We start from the raw sequence: 24,672 nt of genomic DNA, 5'->3' as shown, positions 1-24,672 counted from the left end.
TGCTTTCAGTAAAAAAAAAAAAGGGGGGGGTATGAAAAAATACTAAAAAGAGTTATGCATGATCAGGATTTTATAAATTTGAATTACGATTAGTTAGATAAATGGATTTTGTTAGAGGAACCACACAGTCATAAGAAAACTGGTTAGAGCCAATTAGGTCCAAGATGGCGGAGCTGACTTTCACTAGACCTTGAGCCTTGGTATTTATGCCCATCGTGACATATCAACAAGCTAAGTGATACACCCATCAACATTGACTAAATCTGAGCAAGTGTTCTAAATGCTTTTAATGGATCTTTTGATAAAACTTCCTAAATCAAATTTTTTTGAAGTTCCTTTGACCTCTAGCTAACTCTGGGGTGCTTCAGAGGGCCCCTGAAACATCCCAAAGAGAGATATTAAACTGTGTTTATTTGGTTGGTTAAATTACATGAAAAAGATTATCAAATGAGTAATAAATCTGCTCATGTTATAATGTATGTTAAAATTACTAATACAGATATCCTAGAAATTATATGGAATTCTTAACATTTTGATATGTCTTGGTGTTCTAATGAGAAACCTGATGACTTCACAAAAGTTGACAAAGGACTGAATGAACCAGCGAATATGCTTATAATTTTTATGGTTTCTATCTGAAAAATTACAGGTTTAAATCTTGTGTTTTCCAGAAGTAGCGAAAATCTTCCTCTCAAACTATTATGAAAATAATTTGGTAAAATTACACGTTATAAACAAGGCAAGTATATTTTCTCTCTATCTGACTCCTCCAGAAATTTGAAACTCTTAGGTTTCCAGTAAGTTTATCAAATGAGCTAGGAAGGTTATCTCATAACAGGTACAAAAATCTCAAAGAACTTTTGAGACCTTAAAAAGGGAAGAGTTCACCTAGATTTGTTAGACAAGATCTGTGATAAGCCTTTGGTGTGACTTTCCCAGCCCTGTTTTATATTAAAAGTTCAGTCTGAGATTCTATAAGTGTTTCAGCAAAATAAAAAGTCTATAATCAATTATGGTTATATAAATCATCAGACCAAAATTAGTGAGAACAGACTTATTTTGCAAACAAACTAGCCTTAATTTGGTTGTATTTGATAAAAATGAGGGTAACTTTAGGGAGAAAAAGATATTTCAAAAAATGTTAAACCTCAAGTTGTTAATGGAGGTCTGCATGTAGTAAGACTCATTTCTTAGATAGTTCTTTGCTGTTATGTGATATTAATGCAAAATTTAATTGAATTCTTAAAGAACACCCTAAGTTTGCTTCTGAAGCTTATCTCAGTAATCTATCTTTGGATGAAGATCAGATGCCCCATGACCTGCAACCAGGACTAGAAAAAGACATAATTTAAGGGACCTGTCTCCAAGCTGAATGGAAGGACTTTTTATCAGGTACTCTTTACTAGCTCATGCACAATGAAACTGAAGGGAAATTAACTCTTAGATTAATTCCCACTTCCAAAGTCCCCTACACTGGATTGGTCTATAGAGAAGACAGCCAACCTGATCTCACCTTAAAATGATGCTCAAACAGGAGAAACTACAGTACACCAGGATGAGAAGACAACAACATCAGAGGTAGACAGCTTGTCCAAGATACTGGACCTGATTCGTATGATCATTTATAATGTTTTCTTGACTTCTTAGACCTTTGCATATAAGTCAAATGCTTTTCTATCATAGGCCTGATCCTATGCTAGTTTTAGAAATCAATCCAACTGTTGGGTTTGTGGCCAATTACCTGTATCTAGTTCTGGGTTACCTTGGTAAATTTCTCTACTACAAGACTCTAACTGTTTGGCCCTGAGGAAATTTTCTTTAAAAAATTATAGTCATAGTCAGGTCACTGTGATACTACCAGACGAGATCCCCTCACTGGGCCAATTAATAATGCCTACTCTGACTCTGGCATAAATCTGAGCCTTTGTCTATTTCTCAAGCTCAATCAGAGCAACAAGAAAAGTTTCAGCAAAGGAATAAGAAATGTCCCACAATTATGAGATAGATTTATATAGATAACACTAGGCTATGGTAATTTAGGTTTAAAGTCTCCTCTGTGTTGAAAACAATTAAATCATACTAAAGATAATCAGTCTAGTAACACTAGAAAACTGGGCTATGTGCCTTATAGATGGTGGTGCCAATGTATAATTTCCCTGAAAGATAAAGATTCATACAGAATAGACTAAGTCACATGACCTGAGATATACTGGGCTACATCTAATGGAAGCTCTTAAGCCTGACTTGTGACTTTACTAATACTGCTGGCTATGTTCTTTGTATTTCACCTGTTTTACAAAATTGCTGTTTCTTACACTGCCAAATGCGTGACTGAGGCCTCTGATAAAATAATATATAGTTTCCTATGAGATCGATGATGATAACAGTGTAACTCTAGATATGAAAAAAAGCAACAAGAGGGAATGTTTTCCTGGACCAAGAGGCTAGTAAGACAGGTGGTCCAGAGAATTTTGGATATTGTTTTATGGCCTAGTCCAGTAACAGCACGTTGAGTGGCCTGTCAACAAAATCTTTGCCAAACCTGAGAATGGATATTCTCAGCACCATGAGATAAAATGGTCATGAAATACCCCCCTCAAAATCATGGTCAAGTTTATGAGAAAAAGGGGCTCTGCCAACTGAAGACTGACACTTGCCATCTACATCTACAGAGATTAAATCATGGCCACTGCAACTGCTGACTTTCAACGGCCCTGAAAGGAGTTCAAGGTAAAAATCAGGAATGAGGCACCCTGTGCTCTGGAAAAAACTGACAGAACAGGCCTTCAGATAGTTAGATCTTTTCAGGAGATTTTATGAGTCCCAATTCTTGCATCTTCTCATACCTAGAGAAACACTGACATCATTAATGGTGACATCTGCTTTGACTATTAAAGAAAATTTTACAATTAAAAGTCAAAATAGAGTAGTTATGTTTCAGACATCCTGGAAAATAATGAGGTGTTACTATGGGTGTAATTTCAGATTAGACATTGTATTGCTAAACACTTGAGTTTTCTGAGTCATGTCAGGCTTAGGTGCCACCATTCTCAAAACAATGTCTGCTGGAAGCTAGTAACGTATACCTTACTTTTTATAAAATTAGGCAACTGGTCATCTGGCTAAAAGTCTCCCCGAAGTGTCCAGACTGAGTTTCAGGCCTATTCTTCTAAAAGAAAAAAGAGAGATTTATTTTGTCTATTAAAATTCCAGTTATCCCTCCTCCAGCTACTACTAATTAGGTCTGTTACAACAAAATGGCAGACCAAGGGATTGAGATTTTAATCATACAAGGCTCAGATCTAGGACTTGGAACTCAGAAATACTTCCAATTCAGTGTCTCTTCTCCAAGCTGAGGTAGTCCTATGCCCCATTTGGACAGGAAGTTATCACAGTCATAGTTGCCTTGTTCCCTAAATTAAAACTGAGTAGGACTCTGTGGGGTGGCGACTCTGGAGAACAGACCTGCTGTGTGTTCTCCATTTCTCATCTGTAGGATATAGGCTTCATTCAGCCTCCTTGTCCTTCCCTGAGTTCCAAAGGGTGGATTCAAACGATTGCTAATCAGGGAAGGGAGGGAATACAGAAACAGAGGAGAAACAATCAAATGGTGGTACTGCCTTGAGACAGGGTCCTGGTTCTTACTAAAAAAAATATCCGTAACAATGTCTTTGAGTCCTTCTACAGAACTGGAGCCCCCACCTAGGTGGAGGATGGTAACTTCAGACTAAACACAAGATTCCTGGAGCACAGCTCTGTTGCTTCACCACCAGCCAATCAAAAAAAAAAAAAAAAAGTCACAAACCCTGCGGCCCTCACCCCAAATGTTGCCTCCTGTTTCTGGGGACCAGCGATGACCATCTTGTTTGGTCTCCTGTTTGGCCCCTGTCTATTTCTTCTCTGAGAGGTGCCAACATATTCAAACTAAATTGCTGTTATTACAAGGGTGAAAGCTGGTTTCAGATGTGGAATACCCCAACTTAGATCAGGTAGAGAGAGACTTCTGCTCTGCTAGGCAGGCCTACGCCCAGGCACAGCACGAAGAAGTTACAGAAGAAAGAGACCTCTGTCCCAATTCCCAAGAAGCATCTTGAGCATGAAGTCTCTCAGCGGGGAGCTGTTAGGGGAAGCACACTGACTGAAACCGCCCACCCTGGCCAGGCACCATAGTAACTATTCGCATGAGTTGTTTTATGACAGGAGACCCTGATAAGGAATAAGGAACTAATAAACCACCCCCAGCCGGAAGAGTTGGGGAAAGGTCAAAGGGAGACACCGCGTGTCCGTCCACTTCCGTCCACTTCCCAAAATCCCTCTTGCTAGCATCCATCTTGGCTGAGCGATGCGTGGGCCTTCAGGAAAGACTCTGAATTCGAATGATTGGCCAAAGACCACCCGGAAACTAATCCCATCACCAGAAAACCCAAGACTGCGAGCCACGTGGCAGAGCAGTTCTCCTGGGTTACTTTACCCTTCTGCTCTCCCCCCAGGTGCCCTTCCCAATAAAATCTCTTGCTTTGTCAGCACATGCATCTCCTTGGACAATTCATTTCCGAGTGTTAGACTAGAGCCCAGTTTCGGGCCCTGGAAGGGGTCCCCCTTCCTGCAACAGTTTCTTTTCCAAGAAAGCGGGGAAGGAAATGTCTCCAGGCTCCTTGTCTCTAAAGTTGGAGGTGCCACGCCTGCAGAGAGGTGGTCACAAAGCAAATCATTTTGTGAAAACCTGTGTCCCCAGGCTGCAGAGTGGTGCTGAAAAAAACTAAGGACAAGGGAGATCTTTGGGAAGAATTTTGCAAGTAAAGCCTGACAGGAACCCAAGACCCCCAGGTGATTCCCACCACTCACTCACCTCTCCCCTCCCAGACCCCAAGGGTACAGTCAGGCTGTGGATCAACACAGGCATCCTAGAAAGAGCCCCTCCCTAGGGCATCAGGTTGACCTTCTTTGTTTCTAGAAGTTCCCTCCCTAAACCCTCCTTTCCTGAGGTCTCCGGTGTGAGGTTTCCCCTCAGGGCTCTGAATGCAGGTCTTCCTCTTGCATTTTTTTCAAAACCCTCAAGGCTGGGTCAGGTAGCCCAGAAGCAGGGTCCATTGTCTCTCGTGAGCTGTTCTCTGTAACTCGAAAAGGAAGGAGAAGAACTAGCCCGGACGATCTGCAAATAGTGTAGAGCACCAGGATGTGATTAGCATTATCAGGTTAGTCTTGATTCCCCACTACAGATAGGGAACACAGAAAGTCAAAAAGGAGCTCAGAAAAGGGTGAGGGAAACAGGAAAACATGTTCTCTTTCCCTGCAGCAGTTGCAGGTTAAACAGCTGCATGGATGCTTTTGAAGGTGTTTACTCAACATGCAGATGTGAGTTTGGGATGTAACATCTCCAGAGAAGACGCAGAGCAGGAGGAAGAAGAGGAGGAAATGGCAGCTTCTCAGGTGCGTGTCCTTTTCTCCCTGAAATGCCTGGACTGCAAACCTTTAGTTCTCTGCTGCTAATTTTTCTGCTTAGGATGCTTGTTATCACCTTATTTTTTCCTTTTTTTTTTAATAGTGAAAACCAGCTCTTCAGGTTTCATCTCCCTGATGTCCCAGAGCCTTTTCTCCATTGTCTGTATCCCGGCTCTAAAGCATGTTGAATTCTCAGCATGAAATAGCGACTTTCAATGTTGAATACATTCACTTTGTGAGAGATGAACACGGGGAGGCACTGGTATCTGAGATTCCCTTTGGGATGTGGTTCGGTGCTGGGATCTTAGGGAAGTCGTGGAAATGTCATGATGAATTGACATGTGAATGCAATTCAGCTCTTTAGAACAGGAAGAACAGGAGTAAAAAAATGTCCTTGTTAATAGAATGAACTCAGCATTCCAGAACTTGTCAGAAGTTAAAGTAGCATAGACAATCCTCTATACTGGTAAGAAATATGTACTAAAAAATGGACTATTAAGCTACAGATCATGGGAGGTATATAGGAGGTGGAAATTGCAGAAAACTGACATTTTTCTTGATAGATTGAGAACTTGGTTTTCCTAATATTGCCAAAATACCTGGCAGTGATAATGCATTTTTCCATGTACCCTATGACCTCTGATGTTCACTGGTTCAGGTGCTTCTGTGAGATTTCCACGCTATGAAATTCATTTTTTTTTTTTCTGTCTTGAACAAGGGTCTTGGAAAGAAAAAGTGATGGATATGCCTATCACAGTTAATGAGGAAATGCCGTATCTTCTTAGTCACTCTTTGCTTTGAAAAATGAACACTGTCAGCTAAAACAGATGCACAATTTGAGAGATGTGAATTAAGTTTTATTTGGGGCAAAATGAGGACAGCCGCCCAGGGTACAGCACCTCATATAGCTCTGAGAGACTGCTCCAAAGAGACAGTGGGGGAAGGTCAGTATGTGATTTTGGTGAAGGGGGAATTCAGTGCAGTCAAGCGCTTACTTTACAAAAGGTTTTCTGCCAGTTGTGGGGAGCTGATGTCATCATTTAGTGGTTTAGTGCTTTTCTAGATATGAAGAGATGCAAGGATTGGGATCATGAAAGCAGTTCTTGAAAATATTTAACTCTCTAAAGACCTGTGCCACCAGATTTTGCTGAAGCAGAATGCTTCAATCCACCCTGAACTCCCTCGAGGGAATTGAAGTCAACAGTTGGAGCACTAAAGGGTTCCTTCTCCCCAGAGGCAGATGGCAAACGCCCTTGTTTTTGTTGTTGAGCCACTGGCACTTGACAACACTCACGCGTGTTTAGTAGAAATGCTGGGGTTTAGGAGTGGGGGTTTTCATCACTCAAGCCCAGGCCTGATCATTTCCAGTAGACTCCACACTCACATCACAGATAGAGTCTCGTCACATTTCTGTATTTTCCAAAATGTTTACAAGAATCATATTAGTGCTAATCTATGTTCAGCTGTGTTAAATTTTAAAATATAGCTCCATGCAAATGATACAGACTTTGCAGGACATTAAAAGGTTCAGAACCAGAGCTCTCTAATTTTTTATCATTGTATATGTCTGCACCCTAGTCTATTTTTAAAAAATTAAAAAAATATCATCCTCAAATATTTGTGTACACTTTCAATCAGTTAAAAATTATCCTGCTTTTATTGACATCACAATTTTTCTCTATTACTATTAATAAGTATCCCATTTTAGTGTATGTCTGTATGAATGAACATGTTAACATCATTTGATTGATGTTTTTCTTTTTCTTTTTTGAAGATTCCCTGAAGCAGGGAATAGCTACTCACTGCAGTATTCGTGCCTTGAGAATCCCATGGACAGAGAAGCCTGGCAGGCTACAGGCCCTGGGGTTGCAAAGAGTAGGACACAGCTGAGTGACTAACACTTTTCTTGTTTTTAGTATTATTTACAAATACAGAAATTTCTATAAACTTTCATTAGAGTTAGCTCTGTGCATTTGTCTGTGTTTTATTAAAGTCTAGAGTCATAAACTGAAGTAAAAGTTAAGCTGTCATTTAAAGAATGTTTGTTAAAATATTTGCCAAAAGATGCAACAGCAACATTATAGATTTTACATTATTTCTGTTATACATTCAAGACTCTGAAAAACTGTCAGAAAGATATATAGTATGTACCAGATCATTAAAGTGATTCTTGTCACCGAGGTTACTATCCTATCAGACCTGTAAAATCTGTAAAGCAGTTAAAGTTTAAAGTTAAATATGAATTCTTTCCTTACTATTCTGCTTCGTTGCTGTTCAAACATTGTCACTCATGGAGGAGAATTTTCAACATTACTAGTTCAAATAAGCTTGTTAACAATGTGACATACTGAGCCCACTCCAGAACATTTGGATCAGGAAGTGCTTTTTAAAAATATTTCCTGTTTCTTTTGATAGACAGTTTATCCTCTGTCAACTGAGTACAACACTCAAAAATAAATATGCCAATGTTGATCTGATTGTTTTGTAATTTTTCTTCTAAATCAGGAGAATTTCTGTAGTGGTTGATGGATCATATCTCATCCTCTTTTCTTGGGGTTAAAAATGTGGTAGAAAACATTACTGTGTAAAAATTATATTGTATAATATCAGCCACTCTCCTAAATCAAAACCATTTCTCTGGCTGGTTTCATCTTGGATCACATTAGGAAGACTTCCCACGGCCCCATGGCATCTGTACTTTGTAATTCAGGGACGGCTGTCATTTCAGGATGTGGCCATAGACTTCACTCAAGAGGAGTGGGAATGCCTGTTCCTCGGTCAGCGGGAATTGTATAGGGACGTGATGTTAGAGAACTACAGGAACCTGGCCTCCTTGGGTGAGGATACCTTCTTTCCAGAATCCCTTATCTACCCGCTGGGTTTTGGTTCCTGTATTTCTAGAATGTCTCCTAGAATCTTCTGCTTCTTACAATAGTTTTAGATCCCTGCTTTCTATGGGAAAATGGGTGTTTCTGAGTTGAGAAAGAAGACTTTATGATGATTCATTATGATTCTGACTTTTCCTTGATGTGATCTGCCACCTTCTTCTAGGTTAGTGGTAATTCTCTAGGTTCTGTGGTATAAGAGGGTGCCACTCTCCTTTTCAAATCAGATTTCTACTAGTTACTTACTTTGGCCTTAGTAGTACTTGACTAGAATCTCAAGATCTTTTCTTTATGTATTTGTTAGTGTTATAAAAGTGCATTCGATAAAGTGTTTCAGGATATAATTTTCTAGGCTATATTAACATTCAACCATGCCTTCTCTACAGTGTTAATATAATGAGCAAGATTACAGTATTGTGTCCGACTCTTTACGATCCCATGGAATAGTCCATGGAATTCTCCAGGCCAGAATACTGGAGGTGGTAGCCTTTCCCTCCTCCAGAGGATCTTCCCAACCCAGGCATCAATACACAGGTCTCCCACATTGCAGGTGGTTTCTTTACCAGCTGAGCCACCAGAGAATGTTAATGCAGCCTAGGAAATAATGTCCCGAAATACTTTATTTCTAGACTGTATTAATATTCTACCATGCCTTCTCCGGGCTTCCCAGGTGGCACCAGGGGTAAAGACCCTGCCTGCCAATGCAGGAGACGTAAAAGAAGTAGGTTCGATCCCTGGGTTGAGAAGATCTCCTGGAGGAGGACATGGCAACCCACTCCAGTATTCTTGCCTGGAGAATCCCATGGACAGAGGAGCCTGGTGGGTTATAGTCCATAGGGTGGCAAAGAGTCAGACATGACTGGAGCGACTTAGCACACGTGCCTTCTCTTCTCACCTGAATACATGTTAGAGTGGGAACTGATGAGTCTCTAGCAACACAAACACTCCTTTTCCTGATAGCAGGTCTTGTGGTCTCTAAGCCGGACCTGATCACCTTTCTGGAGCAAATGAAGAATCCCTGGGATGTAAGGAGACTGGAGATGCCAGCCATATACACAGGTAGGTGTGAATGGATGGAGCCGATGACTCAATGACAGGTCCAAGGATCAGTAAGGAATTCATCCTCTGTCATGTGGTTTGGGAAGATCTGCTTCAGTGGAAATGATTTTAGAGAAGCCTGGGTTTCTTTCTGCTGCTGTCTTAGGCGGATATCACCTGTCCCATCCTGTCTCTTAAGTCATTCCTGAATTCATCTCCACTGATTACTTTTCTCAATCACAGTGAGAACTGAAAACCTTCTCTTGGCCTGTGACAATGTGCATGAATCAGTTACTATTGTATTTCCTGGGGGCCCTAGGAAAACTGTGCACGTTTCTGAATGACTCTAAGACGCTCCTATTAAAGCTTGTTTCTACCGCTAGATGGTAGTATGTGAGTGGAATTGTAGACATACTGCCAAAGTTGTAGGAATACTGTGGACAGAGGGGTTTTTTCTGACTTATAATTTCTAAAACACTGGAAGCTACAAATATGATCTTATACATTTTAAATTTAAGTAATTTCTTCACTGCATAAACCAAAACCTCCCTAAAGAGAAAGAATGCAAATCTCAGTGTTACTTCAAAGTTTCTGTTTCCTTCATATGAACTCATATGAAACGTTAAGTGTATTTGCCGCAATTCCTCAATGCTAAAAGACTTAAATATATTCAATTAGCTCAAAGAATTTTCAAATAAATTGGCATAAGATCTTAAAACATTTTCCACTATATTTTTAATGGTTTCAAGCTATTACAATTTTTAGGTAATATAATCTTTTAAAAACATTCTCATTGGAGTACAACTGGTTTACAATGTTGTACAGCAAAGAGAATCGGTTTTAGTATATACCTACTCTTTTAGATTTCCTTCCCAACTAGATCTCCACAGAGCATTGATAGTGTCCCCTGTGTTCCCACCATATTTTTAAAGTCTCATTTCTTATTTAATTTCTCAAGAACTACTTCTTTATTAATTAATCTTGTTATCAGCTTCCCCAGACTTTGTTCTATGTGTCCTCACTTTCTGATTAGACCTACGTCAGTATCATTTCTGATGTTTAGATTGAAACATCTAATGCTGCTGTTGCTAAGTCGTTTCAGTCGTGTCCGACTCTGTGCGACCCCGTAGACGGCAGTCCACCAGGCTCCCCTGTCCCTGGGATTCCCCAGGCAAGAACAGTGGAGTGGGTTGCCATTTCCTTCTCCAATGCATGAAAGTGAAAAGTGAAAGTGAGGTCCCTCAGTCGTGTCCGACTCTTAGCGACCCCATGAACTGCAGCCTACTAGGCTCCTCCGTCCTTGGGATTCTCCAGGCAAGAGTACTGGGGTGGGGTGCCATTGCCTTCTCCGAAACATCTAATAGGACACGCTAAAATAAGAAGTGGGTTAAAGAGTTAGAAGGCACCTAGTGGTGTCTCCATTTAAGATGACTTAAGTCAGAAAGTAATCATTAGACTGCCGTCTCTTCTTCATTTAGTGGTTCTTGTAGCTTTTTGTCTTTCTTCTTCCTCTACACCATACTTCTTTGTCCTCTCATTTTGTCACATTTTCTGGGTTTGTGGTCTGTTCTGCAGGCTGCAGGATCCTAGCTCCTCTTGCTCTGTTGTCTTCCCCCTGGGAGGTGAGGTTGGTCCACAGACTTGTGCCCTTCTCCCCTTGATCTGGGCTTTGATTACTGTTACTGTGACCCGAGCCTGCCCTGGATATTGAGGAGAGCTTCCCCGTGGCTCTGTGGCTGTCACTGCCCTGTCTGTGGTGGGTCTGCTCCCTGGTTGGTGGAACAGAGCCCCCAGATCTGTTTCTTCGCTGTGATTCTGATCTGTGGTAGAGGCAGGTGGGATTGGAGCACACCCCCTGGGAGAGAAGCCCCTGAGGATTCCTGCTCTGGGGATGTTCCCCTCGGGGTGTGCTCACGCGTTGTGTGAGTCTCATGTGACGCTGATCAGCACTGCACTTGGCCCCACCTTAATCATGGGTATCTCTGCACATGGCCCTGGTGTCTCTCAGATGTTATTTTCACCAAGTCACCAGCAAAGATCCAGTGAAATCAGGGCCCAGAATTGCTTTCATGGAGCTGGATCCACTGTGTTGCTCTGGGGCAGCTCAGACTGTGGCCTGGCCCCACCCCCTCACGTACATCCCCACAAAGTCTACAGTTGCCAAAGCGACACCTCCATGACTGGGGGAGCCCTGGTTGTCCTTCAGATGCTCTGTAGGGACTGAGTTGACAAAGCCGGTTGCCTGTGTAAAAGCATGGTTAGCGCAGCTGCGAGGAGAGACTTCAGCTTTTCTTTCTTAACCCTGGGGCTCAGCTGTGCTTTCAGCTCCATCTGAGCATGTGGCCCACGCACAGGTGTCTGTTACAGAGGCTGCCCCAGAGCACAGGAGTCGTCTGCCAATGGAGGAGGGGCATGGGGGAGGCCATGTTGGGGGCTCAATAGAGCCCATCTGGGTGGCAGCCCTTCCTACTGCCAGGGATGAGGGGCCAGCACAGGGGGAGAGAGGCTGCGGTGGGGTTCTTCTCTTTGGGCATCACTCAACAATGGCGCTCTGCTCTATGGTGGTTCAGACTTCCTCCACAAGCAACCCATTTATAGAGCTTCTCCCTCCCTCCCGTTCCCTCAGGATGTCTCCTCATAGCCAGCAGCAGCCCTCTGCCTGGGTCTGCCCTCCACACCCCACGTTCCAGCACCCAGACCTTGTCTGCAGCAGTGGACACTTTCTCAGGCGGGTGGACAGGGCAGGGGTCAGTACCCCATGTGCAGGTCTCACTCTGTCCTTCTGCCACAGACTGTTGCCATGTTGTCTTCCCACAGAGAATGAGGCTCCCCTTCTGTCCCAACTGAGCTCTCCCAGTGAGAGGCTTCTCCGGACATGGAGATCTCCTCTCTTCAGATACCCCCCCCCCCCCCGCCCCAGGGTTGCAGGTCCCATCCCACTTCCTCTCCTCTTCCTTCTTTCTTTGGTCCTACCTGGCTAAGTGGGAATCTTTCTTGTCCTTTCAGGTGTTGTAGGTCCTCTGCTAGTGTTCAGAGGGACCTCTGTGAGAGTTGTTTCATTTCTGATATATGCTTGATGCATTTGTGGAGAGAGATGAACTCCAAGTCTGCCTAATCCTCTTGCATCTTGATTCTTGTGTCTCTATTTTCTCTACATTTTTAAGGATATTCACTGAGGATAGTAGATTTGATATCTTTTACTTTGATAAACTTTTGTTTGGTGTCTTTCAGCTATGTCTTCTCACAACACCTGTGCTTTGATGTCAAAGAATCCAAGGTTAGAAAATTTAATCCAAAAGGCAAACCTAGGAACATATGGAAGAGCTCATCTTGGAAATGAACATTTAATGAAAGACCAGGAATATACGGGGCTTTGTAAAAGGCCTAGAAGAACTTTATATGGACATAAAGGAACTGAGACAGCTTCACATAATGCAGACATTACTGCCAAAAGAAATGAGCAATGTGAGTCAAATTGGGGAAAACACCCATTTCAGTTATCAACATCTGCAGAGAAGTGTATCTTTTCAAACAAAGGTTTAAATCATTTTTTGAAACATACACGTTCTCTGAAGGGAAATGTGGAAAATCTGGAAAGTCATCCAGTCTCTACTGCAAATACTCTTTCAAACCACTTTCAACACAGGCTTCAATTACACATACATTCAAGCACGTCTAATAACCAGATATTTAAAAATGATGGGGAAAACTCACAATATAATCAATTTGAGGGATCTGTGAGCAAGGGGTCATTATTCTTCCACCAACAGACAGTTTCTCTCTGTTCCAAAATGTGTAATGTTTATAATAAAGGAAAAGAGTTAATCCCACCATCGTTGTTCAATACACATCATGATATGGTTAATATGAAACAACTTCTCACATGTAATAACACGAGTCAGGCCTTATGTAAGAGTTCTACCCCCAATAATTACAAGAATATTTACAATGGAGTGAGAAGCTATTCATGCAATGAAACTGGATCTAAAACTGGACAAGACTCTAACCCTATGAAACATCAGGGACCTCAATCTTCAGACAAGGATTCTAAAAATAGTACATGTAGGGATATCTTTTATCAAACATCAGGTCTTCCACTAAAGAAGAGTACACATACAGGAGAGAAGGCTTATAATTGTGAATATAGTGATATTTCTAATCAGTCTTCAAATCTTACTCAACAGCAGTATATTCAGGATCCACAGAAAAGTTACAACTGTAAGAAATGTGAGAAAGCCTTTGCTAACTCATCCAGCCTAAGTAGACACAGGAAAATTCATTCAGGATGGAAACCTTTCAAAGGTACAGAGTGTGGCAATACCTCTAATCAGAATTCAAAGCTTAGTCAAGATCGGCAAATCCACACTGGCAAGAAACCTTATTAATGTAAGGAATGTGGAAAAGCATTTATGTCTTGCTCAAATCTTAGTCAACATCAGCAAATTCATACAGGGGAGACGCATTATAAATGTACAAAGTGTGGCAAAGTCTGTAATCAGAACTCAAAGCTTACTCAACATCAGCGAATCCATACAGAGCAGAAAACTTACAAAGGTAAGGAAAGCGGCAAAGCCATTTTTAGGTGTTCACATTTCAGTCTGCATCAGCAAGTTCATGCTAGGGCAAACCAAGCAAATGTAAAGAATGTCGCAAAGTGCTTCCTTGTAGCTCATGTCTTACTCAACATCAGGTAATTGATATGCAGCAGAAATCACACAAATGTATGAAGTGTGGCAAAGCCTTTAATCAGAAGTCAAATCTTACTCAACACCAGAGAATTTATACTGGAGAGAAGCCTTATAAATGTAACGATTGTGGCAAAGAATTTAACCAGTGCTCAGGTCTCACTTACCATCAGAAAATTCATACTGGAGAGAAACCTTATAAATGTACAGAATGTGGGAAATCCTTTAGTGAGAACTCAACTCTTATTCAACACCAGCGAATTCATACTGGGGAGAGGCCTTATAAATGTAACGATTGCGGCAAAGCAGTTAGACAGCACTCATGTCTTACTAAACATCAAGTAATCCATACTGGAGAGAAATCTTATAAATGTAAAGAATGCGGAAAAGCCTTCAGTCACTACTCAACTCTTACTAAACACCAGAGAATTCATACTGGAGAGAAGCCTTATAAATGTAGGGATTGTGGCAAAGAATTTAACCAGTGCTCAGGTCTTATTTACCATCAGAGAATTCATACTGGAGAGAAACCTTATAAATGTACAGAATGTGGGAAATCCTTTAGTGAGAACTCAACTCTTATTCAACACCAGCGAATTCATACTGGGGAGAGGCTTTATAAATGTAAGGATTGTGACAAAGACTTTAGCAAGCCCTCAGGTCTTACTTACCATCAGATAATTCATACTGGAGAGAAACCTTACAAATGTAAAGAATGTGGAAAAGCCTTTATCAAGAACTCACATCTTACTCAACATCAGAGAATTCATACTGGAGGGAAAACCTTGTAAATGTAAGGAAAGTGGCATAGGCTTTAATCAGAGCTCTCACCTTACTAAACATCAGAAAGCACATATTGGAGAGAAACTCTAGTAATAAGTGATGAAAGAGGTTTGTCCTAAACATACACTTCAGGAAATACAGGACCATTTATTTAAGTAAGATAACGAATGACATGAAAAAATGTAGAAAAGTATTTGATGAAAATTAAATCTAAATAAATACCAGAAATTGCACACTAGAAAAAGTGAAAGTTGCTCAGTCGTGTCCAACTCTTTGCAACCCCAGGGGCTGTGTCCATGGAATTCTCCAGGCCAGAATACTGGAGTGTGAGGTGGGTTCTTTACCAACTGAGCTATCAGGGAAGCCCGCACACTTGAAAGCATTTCATCAATTCTATTTGATTGTTCATTCATCCAATTTGAAGTTCCTCTTCAGGAGAAGTATTGTAGATAATAATCCATAGTTAAAACATAGAAAATAGGTATGTTAGTATGGATCACAAGATGAAGGGTTGGTATTTAGAAATGTACAATTATTAGCAATATATCTTTGTTTATATTGACACGATTTGTGATTATTTGAAAACCAAGATATGTTATTGAACTCTCAAATTACTCCATGCTGCTATGCTTCATTTTTAGTGTGTATGCAAATTTATGTTTTTGACGATTGCTACTCAAAGATGAGACAAGGCCTTCTATCCTAGAGAGAAATAATTTATACTTATTCTCCATTAGGAGATTAAGGACACAGTGATGTAGCATGTACACTGAACATTTAAATGCAGGTGTTAGTCATTCATGCCAAACATCCCTATAGGTCACCATGAAATAAGTGTTCAGGGAGTAATTCCACATATTAAAGTAAGATGCACATTTTCAATAGTTATATCACTTGCATTTGAAGGAAAATACAATGACAGTTCACTGAACTCTTGATGTATCTTTATAATATCAACAGATGTCATGAATATTAGTTGACATGTTTCAAATAATGATACCTCTGATACCCTAGAAATGTATGGAAACCCTTCTCAGAAAAGTCATGTAAGTAGTGTACATCTTGTTTCATTCGTAAATGATTAGCCTCCATTTTGTAACCGTAGAAATGACAGTTCTGAGATCATTGTATCAGAGGAATGAATATCGTTGTTTATGCTTGTAATCTGTATTTAATCAGTTACACAGTGGGTTGGAAAAGGTTTTATTCTTTCTATGTGTGATAGTACATGTTAATAAAACTGACGGTTTCTTGTGATAAAGCCGCAAAGTAATGAATGAAGTGTCAACCTACTGATTTAAGGTCACGGGGAAGAATACCTAACAATAAACTCTTTGTTAGCACAGAGGGATGATATCTCTAACAATTAGTTTCCTTACTGCCTTTACGCCTCAAATAATTGGATATTTCCCATCATTTCTCCATTGTACTTTCCCCTCTCTCTAACTGCTGGGACACTAGGATGGTTCCAAAAAGGATTATGCAGAGTACTGTTGAGAGCTCCCCTGAACTGCTCCATGCTGTTGCTGCCTCAGCATCTGTCTGGGGAGCAGCATATGCAGCTCCTTGAACTCACGCTAGCCAGCCCTGTGAGCACCTGCTCTAGACAACCACCCACCTTGTGATCAGCAGTCTTGCTGAACCCCAGGTTCTACTTCACAGGCTCCCCCCTTCAATGACACCCTCACAGTGCTCACCAGATTCCTGCTCCCCTTGGTTTGAATGGACCCATCCACACTCAGCCTGGGGAGCCCACAGCACTTCACCCAGGGTCTCTTATAAAGCCCTGAACCCCAAGCACTGGAGCTTTCTCTGCTTGGTCCTAACCTTGACCTAAGAAACTCCTGCCCTAAACCCTCCTCTCCTGAGAGGTCTCAGCTGTGCTGAGTGTGAGGGCTGAAGCTCAGTGCTCCCGAGTGTGGGTTTTGGGGGAGAAGCATCAGAACAAACGGAATTTGCTAAAGACTCATTTCATGGCCCCACTCCAGACCTGCAGATTCATAACTTCTTAGAGTGGGGACCTGACCTTGAGGGGTTCATATTCACTGAAATGGTTCAGAAAGAATCTTTTAAAGGGTTTCAACCTGGTTTCCTATCAAGATCACATGACCAGAGTTAAGTGATAACCTCCCCGCTGCCCTCCCCACAGAGTTCTCTTGGTCCTGTGGGAGCATCAGTGTGGTGTGTAGGATGTGCTCCAGGGGATTCTAAGGGGAGGTCCGGGTTAAGGACGCGGCTCCTGGTCCATTTGTGAGACTTGAGGCCCAGCGTCAGTCCAAGGAGAGGCTGCGGGGTTGGTCTAGGTGGATTTGGATCGGGAAGTCAACTCACATCATCTCTGTGAGCAGAGGGTTAGGAGCTCTCTATGGGGAGAGAACAATCAAGAAATTAGTTCACAGACTGGTCTCCAGGTAGGAAGTGATTGTTCCTGAATCTCTCCTGAGACGGAGGACAGGAGAGGTGAGTATTTTCAGCTTTTCAAGGTCCTTCTGTCTGTAGTGGTGAAGTAGTTGCAGGTTAAAGAGCTGTGCGGATGGCTTTGAAGGTATTTTCTCAAGATGCAGACATACGTTCGCTGCATAACATCCCCAGAGAAGAAGCAGAGCAGGAGGAAGAAGAGGAGGAAACGACAGCTTCTCAGGTACATGTCCTGTCCTGTGTCTGGGGCTGTCTGCTTTTCCTCCTGAAATGCCTAGACTGAGGGAACCTGCAAACCTTTAGTGCTCAGCTTCTAATTTTTCTGCCTGGGGTGTTTGTTATCAACTTCTTATTTTTTCCTTTTCTTACCATAGTGAGGACTGGATCTTTAGACCACTTCCCCCTTGTGTCCCAGAACCTTGTCTCCCTTGTCTGTAGGGAGCATGATGAATTCTGGCTTTCTATGGAGCATGATGAATTCTCAACCTGAATTAGTGACTTTCAACTAGTGAAAATATTCCCTTTGTGAGAAATAAACATGGGGAGGCACAGGTTCTGAGATTCCCACTGGCATGTGGTTCAGTCTTGGGATCTTAGAGAAGTAAGGGAAATTAGCGATGAATTTACATGCATACACAACTCCAAACATTTAGAACAGGATTAAGAATATGTCCTTATGAACAGAATTACCCCAGTGGTCCAGAGTTCCACAGGACGTTTGGGGAAAAGAAGGAGAAAATTATGAGAGACCCTTCTCCATGTTGGCAGGAAGGACTCACTCTTAAGTGTAGTCTTAGGATACAGAACATGGAAGTTACATAAGAAGTGAATTTTGTATAAAACTGATATTTTTCAGGATTCAGATCACTGCTAACATTTATCCCATCACACCTCACTTTTTCTGGTTCAGGTGCTTCTGTGATATTGCAACTGTGATGTTCCTGCTTTCTGTCTTTAAAAAGGATTTTTGAAAGATTTACTCAGGGATGTGTACAAGCTGACAAAATTAATGTAGCAAACCACACATTCTTGGTTCTGTTTGCTGTGGAAAATGAACACTCACCTGTGTTTAGTAAGGTTGTTGCTTTTGGGGAATGGAGGTTTGCATCACTCAAGCCCAGCTCTGATCATTTCCGTTAATAATATACTCTGCACTCATTTTCCAGACAGAATTCTTATCACATCTTTGTATTTTCTACAATATTTACAAGAATGTTACTTATGCATATTTAACTGTTAAACCTAAAATATAATTGAACACAAATGATAGAGATTTTCAAAGGAATAAAAGATTCAGAATCAAGAACTGATTTATTTTATGTCATTATGTGTTTTTGCACTGTAATGTATTTTAAAAATATAGAATATTGCCGCAAATAAATTATAAGGTTTAAGCACAGAAATCCATTCCTGATTTTATAAACGTGAATAATTTTTCTCCCAAATAGTGCATGTTTGTGTGCGTGAAAATGTTAACAGTATATGACATTTTTTCTGTTTTTGATATTTTTGCCAGTTACCTCAACTGGTAAAACATCCATTAGAGTGGTCTCTGCATTCAGTTCAGTTCAGTCGCTCAGTCAGGTCTCTGTGTTGACTTAATTCTTTTTACATAAAATCGAGCTCAGATCCATTGAAGTAAATCACAAGCTCTACCATTTTCTGAATATTTGATCAAATATTCCAAACAATTTTGAACAGCAATATTTTTGATCTGAAATTATTTTTATGGCTCATTCAAGGTTTAAAAAATAACAAACCGCTAGAAAGTTCTATAGTTCAAAAATAGTCAAAGGTTGTTTTCTCTGCTAACTAATCTATTAAACCTGTAAAATCTGTAAAGCGCTTAAAGTTCAATAATAACTATGAATTCTTACCTGGCTCTTTTCAGTTCAGTTCAGTTGCTCAGTTGTGTCCAACTCTCTGCAACCCCATGGACTGCAGCACATCTGACAATCACCGACTCCCAGAGCTTACTCAACCATATGTCTGTTGAGTCCGTGACACCGTCCAACCATCTCATCCTCTGTCATCCCCTTCTCCTCTCACCTTCAACCTTTCCCAGCATCAGGGTCTTTTCAAATGAGTCAGTTCTTCACATCAGGTGGCCAAGGTATTGGAGTTTCAGCTTCAGGATCAATCCTTCCAGTGAATATTCAGGACTGATTTCCTTTAGGATGGACTGGTTGGATGTTCTTGCAGTTCAAGGGACTCCCAAGAGTCTTTTCCAACACCACCATTCAAAAGCATCAATTCTTTGGCACTCAGCTTTCTTTATAGTCCAACTCTCACATCCATATATGACTACTAGAAAAAACATAACTTTGACTAGACAGACCTTTGCTGACAAAGTAATGTCTCTGCTTTTTTATATGCTGTCTAAGTTGGTCATAGTTTTTCTTCCAAGGAGTAAGCGTTTTAGTTTCATGACTGCAGTCACCATCTGCAGTGATTTTGGAGCCCAAAACAATAAAGTCTCTCACTGTTTCCATTGTTCCCCCATCTATTCGCCATGAAGTGATGAGACTGGATGCCATGGCTATCAGCCATGGTTCTTTTACCTCCGTGCTATTCACAATGGACATTTATCAACCAGACATTTAGTTAAAACTAAGCTTGTTCAAGAGGAAAAACTGTGGCCCCACTCTAGAATTCTTGAATCACAATGTGCTTTTAAAAAAATCCTGCTTTGATTGATATTTATCCTGTGGAACACAAGGAAAATCCTCAAAAGTAAGTATGCCACTGTTGATCACATTTTATAATTTTTCTCCCAGATGAATGAATGAATCATAGTCTCTCAGTCATGTCCCACTCTTCGTGACCGCATGGACTATATAGCCTGCCAGGTTCCTCTCTCCATAAGATTCTCCAGGCAAGAATACTGGAGTGGGTTGCCATTTCCTTCTCCAGGGGATCTTCCCCACCCAGGGATCAAATCCAGGTCACCCGCACTGCAGACAAGTTTCTTTACCGTCTGAGCCAGCAGGGAAGTCCAAGTGGCTTTGTGCATCATATGTCATCCTGTTTTCTTCAGGTTAGAAATATGGTAGCGCATATTGCTATGTAAAAAAGTATATTATTGCGTAACATCAGACATTTCTCATTGAAAAACTAGTTCTCTGAACTTGCTGTTTTCATCTTGGGTCACATAAGGAAGTCTTCCCACAGTCACATGGCGTATGTACTTTGTATTTCAGGGATGGCTGACATTCCAGGGTCTAGCCATAGACTTCACTCAAGAGTAATAAAGTCAGTTCCAAAAAAAAAAAAAAAAAAAAAAAATAGAAAAAAGAAAAAAAAAAACCATAAAAAAAGAGAGTCAGTTCCTAGGTAGGTTGATAAGAAGTCCGGGGGTCCCCAAGGAGAGAGGGGTCTGGAATTCTCAAGGAGGAGGAAAGGACAAACTTTTTTTGGTCTACATTCCTTAGTCTTCATCAGTTACATAACTCACTTTAAACTGTATTAGGGATTATACAACAACAATGTATCCCGCTTGAGGACAGTTTCTCCTTCCTGAAAAACCTTCTGGCTCACCCTGTTATCTGAAAATGTAAATTATTGGAGTGGGTCTAGTAAGATCTTTACAGCCTCCAGACATTCTATTGATTAATTGTGATGACTAATTAAAAGGTATATATCTCCCTTGCCAACACTAATGAGTGGGCACTCTTTCTGCCCCCTTCTGATGTCTATTTCAGAAGCTTTCTCTACCTCTCTTATACTTTAATAAAATGCTATTACACAAAAGCTCTGAGTGGTCAAGCCTCATCTGTGGCCCCGGATAGAATTCTTCTTCGGGGGCCAAGAATCCAGGCATCTTCTGTGTTTCAGCAACAACCTTTCAAGAGGAGCGGGAATGCCTGGACCTTGATCAGTGGATATTGTCCAGGGATGTGATGTTACAGAACTACTGGAACCTGGCCTGCTTGGGTGAGGATAGCTTCCTTCCAGAATCCCTTATCTACCCTCAGGGTTTGGGTTCCTTCACTTGTAGAATGTCTCCTGGAGTCTCCTGCATCCTACGATCTCTGGTATTGAGAAATAAATGGGAGTTTTTGAGTACAGACAGAAAGCTTCATGATGATTCACATGATTCTAACCTCCTTCTTTCTTGAGTTCTCTGCCTCCTTCGCTCTACACTAGTGGTCACTCTCTAACTTTACTTGTATAAAGTCATGCTGCCCTCCTCATAAAGACAAAGGTCCACCCTTATTTTTGACTGAGTGTTATTCTGATAGAGATCTCAGGATCTGGGTTTTAGCTATTGCCTACTACCGTAAAGGTGCTTTCTATAAAGCTCTTTGGGAAGTCACATTCTAGACTCTTTACACATTCTCCAATGCCTTCCTCTCTCACGAGACCGCAATGTTCAGTCGCTCAGTCGTGTCCGACTCTTTGTGACCCCATGAACTGCAGCACGTCAGGCCTCCTTGTCCATGACCAACTCCCAGAGCTTGCTCAAACTCATGTCCATTGAGTTGATGATATGCCATCTAACCATCTTATCCTCTGTCGCCCCCTTCTCCTGCCCTCAATCTTTCCCAGCATCAGGGTCTTTTCCAATGAGTTGGCTCTTAGCATCAGGTGGCCAAAGTACTGGAGTTTCAGCTTCAGCATCAGTCCTTCCAATGAATACTCAGCTCTGATTTCCTTTAGGATGCACTGGTTTGATCTCCTGGCTGTCCAAGGGACTCCCAAGAGTCTTCTCCAACACCACAGTTCAAAAGCATCAATTCTTTGGCACTCAGCTTTCTTTACGGTCCAAATCTCATATCCATACATGACTACTGGAAAAACCATAGCTTTGGCTAGACAGACCTTTGTTGACAAAGTGATGTCTCTGCATTTTAACATGCTGTCTAGGTTTCTCACAGCTTTTCTTCCAAGGAGCAAGCATCTTTTGATTTCATGGCTGTAGTCACCCAGTTCAGTGATTTTGGAGTCCAAGGAAATAAAGTCTCTCACTGTTACCATTGTTTCCCCTTTTCTTTGCCATGAAGAGATGGGACTGGATGCCATGATCTTAGTTTTTTGAATTTTGAGTATTAAGCCAGCTTTTTCACTCTCCATTTTCACATTCATCAAGAGGCTCTTTAGTTCTTCTTTGCTTTCTGCCTTAAGGGTGGTGTCATCTGCATATCTGAGGTTATTGATATTTTTCCTGGCAATCTTGATTCCAGCTTGTGCCTCATCCAACCCAGCATTTTGCATAATGTTATCTGCATATAAGTTAAATAAGCAGGTGACAATATACAGCCTTATGTACTCCTTTCCCAATTTGGAACCAGTTCATTGTTCCATGTTCAGTTCTAACTGTTTCTTCTTGACATGCATGCCAGTTTCTCAGGAAGCAGATCAGGTGGTCTGATATTCCCAGCCCTTTCAGAATTTTCCACAGTTTGTTGTGATCCACACAAAGCCTTTAGCATATTCAATGAAGCAAAAGTAGATGTTTTCTGGAATTCTCTTGCTTTTTCTATGATCCAACGGATGTTGGCAATTTCATCTCTCACTCATCTGCCTTTTCTAAATCCAGCTTGCACATCTGGACATTCTCAGTTCACATACTATTGAAGCCTAGCTTGTAGGATTTTGAGCATTACCTTGCTCGCAAGTAAAATGAGTGCAATTGTGCAGAAGTTTGAACATTCTTTGGCATTGATCTTCTTTGGGATTGGAATGAAAACTGATCTTTTCCAACCTGTAGCCACTGCTGTGCTTTCCAAATTTGCTGGCATACTGCGTGCAGCACTGTCACATCATCATCTTTTAGGATTTGAAATAGCTCGGCTGGAATTCCATCATCTCCAATAGCTCTGTTTATAGTGATGCTTCCTAAGACCCACTTGACTTGTCACTCCAGGATTTCTGACTCTAGGTGAGTGATCACACCATCGACCTTATCTGATGTGACAAGATCTTTTTAGTTTAGTTCATCTGTGTATTTTCACCACCTCTCATTAATAGTCATGTCCTGCTCTTTGTGACCCCATGGACTATACAGTTTGTCGAATTCTCGAGGCCAGAATACTGGAGTGGGTAGCCTTTGCTTCTCCAGGGAACCTTTCCAGCTCAGGGTTCGAACCTAGGTCTCCCACATTGCAGGAGGATTTTTTACCCGCTGAGCCACAGGGGAAGCCCAGTATAGTTCATCTCTGTATCCTTGCCACTTCTCCTCATTATCTTTTTTTTTTTTTAATATTATTTTATTAGTTGGAGGCCAATCACTTCACAACATTTCAGTGGGTTTTGTCATACACTGATTGTCTTCTACTTCTGTTAGGTCCATACCGTTTCTGTCCTTTATTGTGCCCATCTTTGCATGAAGTGTTCCCTTGATATCTCTCTTTCTCTTTTTTTATTTTTTGGTTAATTTTTATTTTCTATTGGAGTAGAGTTGATTTCTGTTGTGTTTGTTTTAGGTTTACAAGAACGTGATTCAGTTATACACAGATGTATATCTCTTCTGTTCTTTTTTGGAATCTTTTCCCATGTAGGTTCTTCCAGTGTATCCGGCGACTTCCCTGTGCTATGTGGTAGGTCCTCTGGCATTATCTATCTGATAAAAAGTAGTGTGTTTTTGTTAATCGCCATCTCTAAATGTCTCCCTGCCACTACATTATTTTTTTTAAGTCGTAAGTTGGGTTTCTAAGTCTGTGAGTCTGTTTCTGTTTATAGTTAATTTGTATAAATGTATAGATGCCCCCTCTAAGTGATAATTCTTTCATCTCTGACTTCACTGAGTATGATAAATTCTCAGTCCATCCATGCTCCTGAAAATGTCATTCATTCATTCTTTTGGAGTGTATTCCAGTGTTTAGATGGACATGAGACTCTTCATTTCTCTATAGATGGAACTTTGGTTGATGCTCTGTCTTAGATATTGTCTGTAGTGCTGCCCTGAAAATAGAGGTGCAGCTATCATTTTAAATCATGATTTTCTCTGGGTGTAAGACAAGGGGTGGGCTTGCCAGATCGTGTGGCATGTCTATATTTAGTGTTTAAAGAATTTCCACACTCTTTTCCTTGTGGCTGCATCCACTCAATTACACTCCCACCCACAATGTAGGAGGATTCTCCATGACCCTTGCCCTCAGCAACAATTAACCTTTGAAGCCCTTTTGGAAGATGGATGTTCTGCGGGGTGTGATACCTCACTGCAGTTTTGATTAGTGTTTGTCTAAAAGTGATCCTGAGCATCTTTTCATGTGTTTTATGGCCATCTGGGTGCCTTCCTTGAAGAAATATCCATTTAGATCTTTGCGGATTTTTCTTTTGGACTGATAGGGTTTTTTTTTTTTTTTTTTTTTTTTGCAGCTTTATCATGAGCTGTGTGAGCAGTTTGCATGTTGGAAGATGAATTCATTATTTTAAACATGTGTTGCAAACATTTATTTTCCCATTCTGAGGGTTGTCTT

The 24,672-nt window shown here is 41.1% G+C and overlaps 1 protein-coding gene across 1 annotated transcript in view; it reads left to right on the top strand.

Moving 5' to 3' along the window:
- The first annotated feature begins 5,322 nt into the window (after positions 1 to 5,322).
- Positions 5,323 to 24,672, top strand: part of LOC136157569 (zinc finger protein 420-like) — a 45,186-nt gene continuing 25,836 nt past the window's right edge. Inside the window, exons 1-5 of the mRNA XM_065919414.1 lie at positions 5,323 to 5,430; positions 8,171 to 8,279; positions 9,291 to 9,386; positions 12,597 to 12,642; positions 14,034 to 14,836. Coding sequence (XP_065775486.1) covers positions 5,323 to 5,430; positions 8,171 to 8,279; positions 9,291 to 9,386; positions 12,597 to 12,642; positions 14,034 to 14,836 — 1,162 coding nt within the window. The remainder of the gene's footprint in view (positions 5,431 to 8,170; positions 8,280 to 9,290; positions 9,387 to 12,596; positions 12,643 to 14,033; positions 14,837 to 24,672) is intronic.

The sequence above is a fragment of the Muntiacus reevesi genome, chromosome 2 (genome assembly GCF_963930625.1).
Source record: "Muntiacus reevesi chromosome 2, mMunRee1.1, whole genome shotgun sequence".
Classification (NCBI taxonomy): domain Eukaryota; kingdom Metazoa; phylum Chordata; class Mammalia; order Artiodactyla; family Cervidae; genus Muntiacus; species Muntiacus reevesi.
Note: the sequence above shows the minus strand (reverse complement) of the source record. Positions and strands in the feature narration are given on the sequence as shown.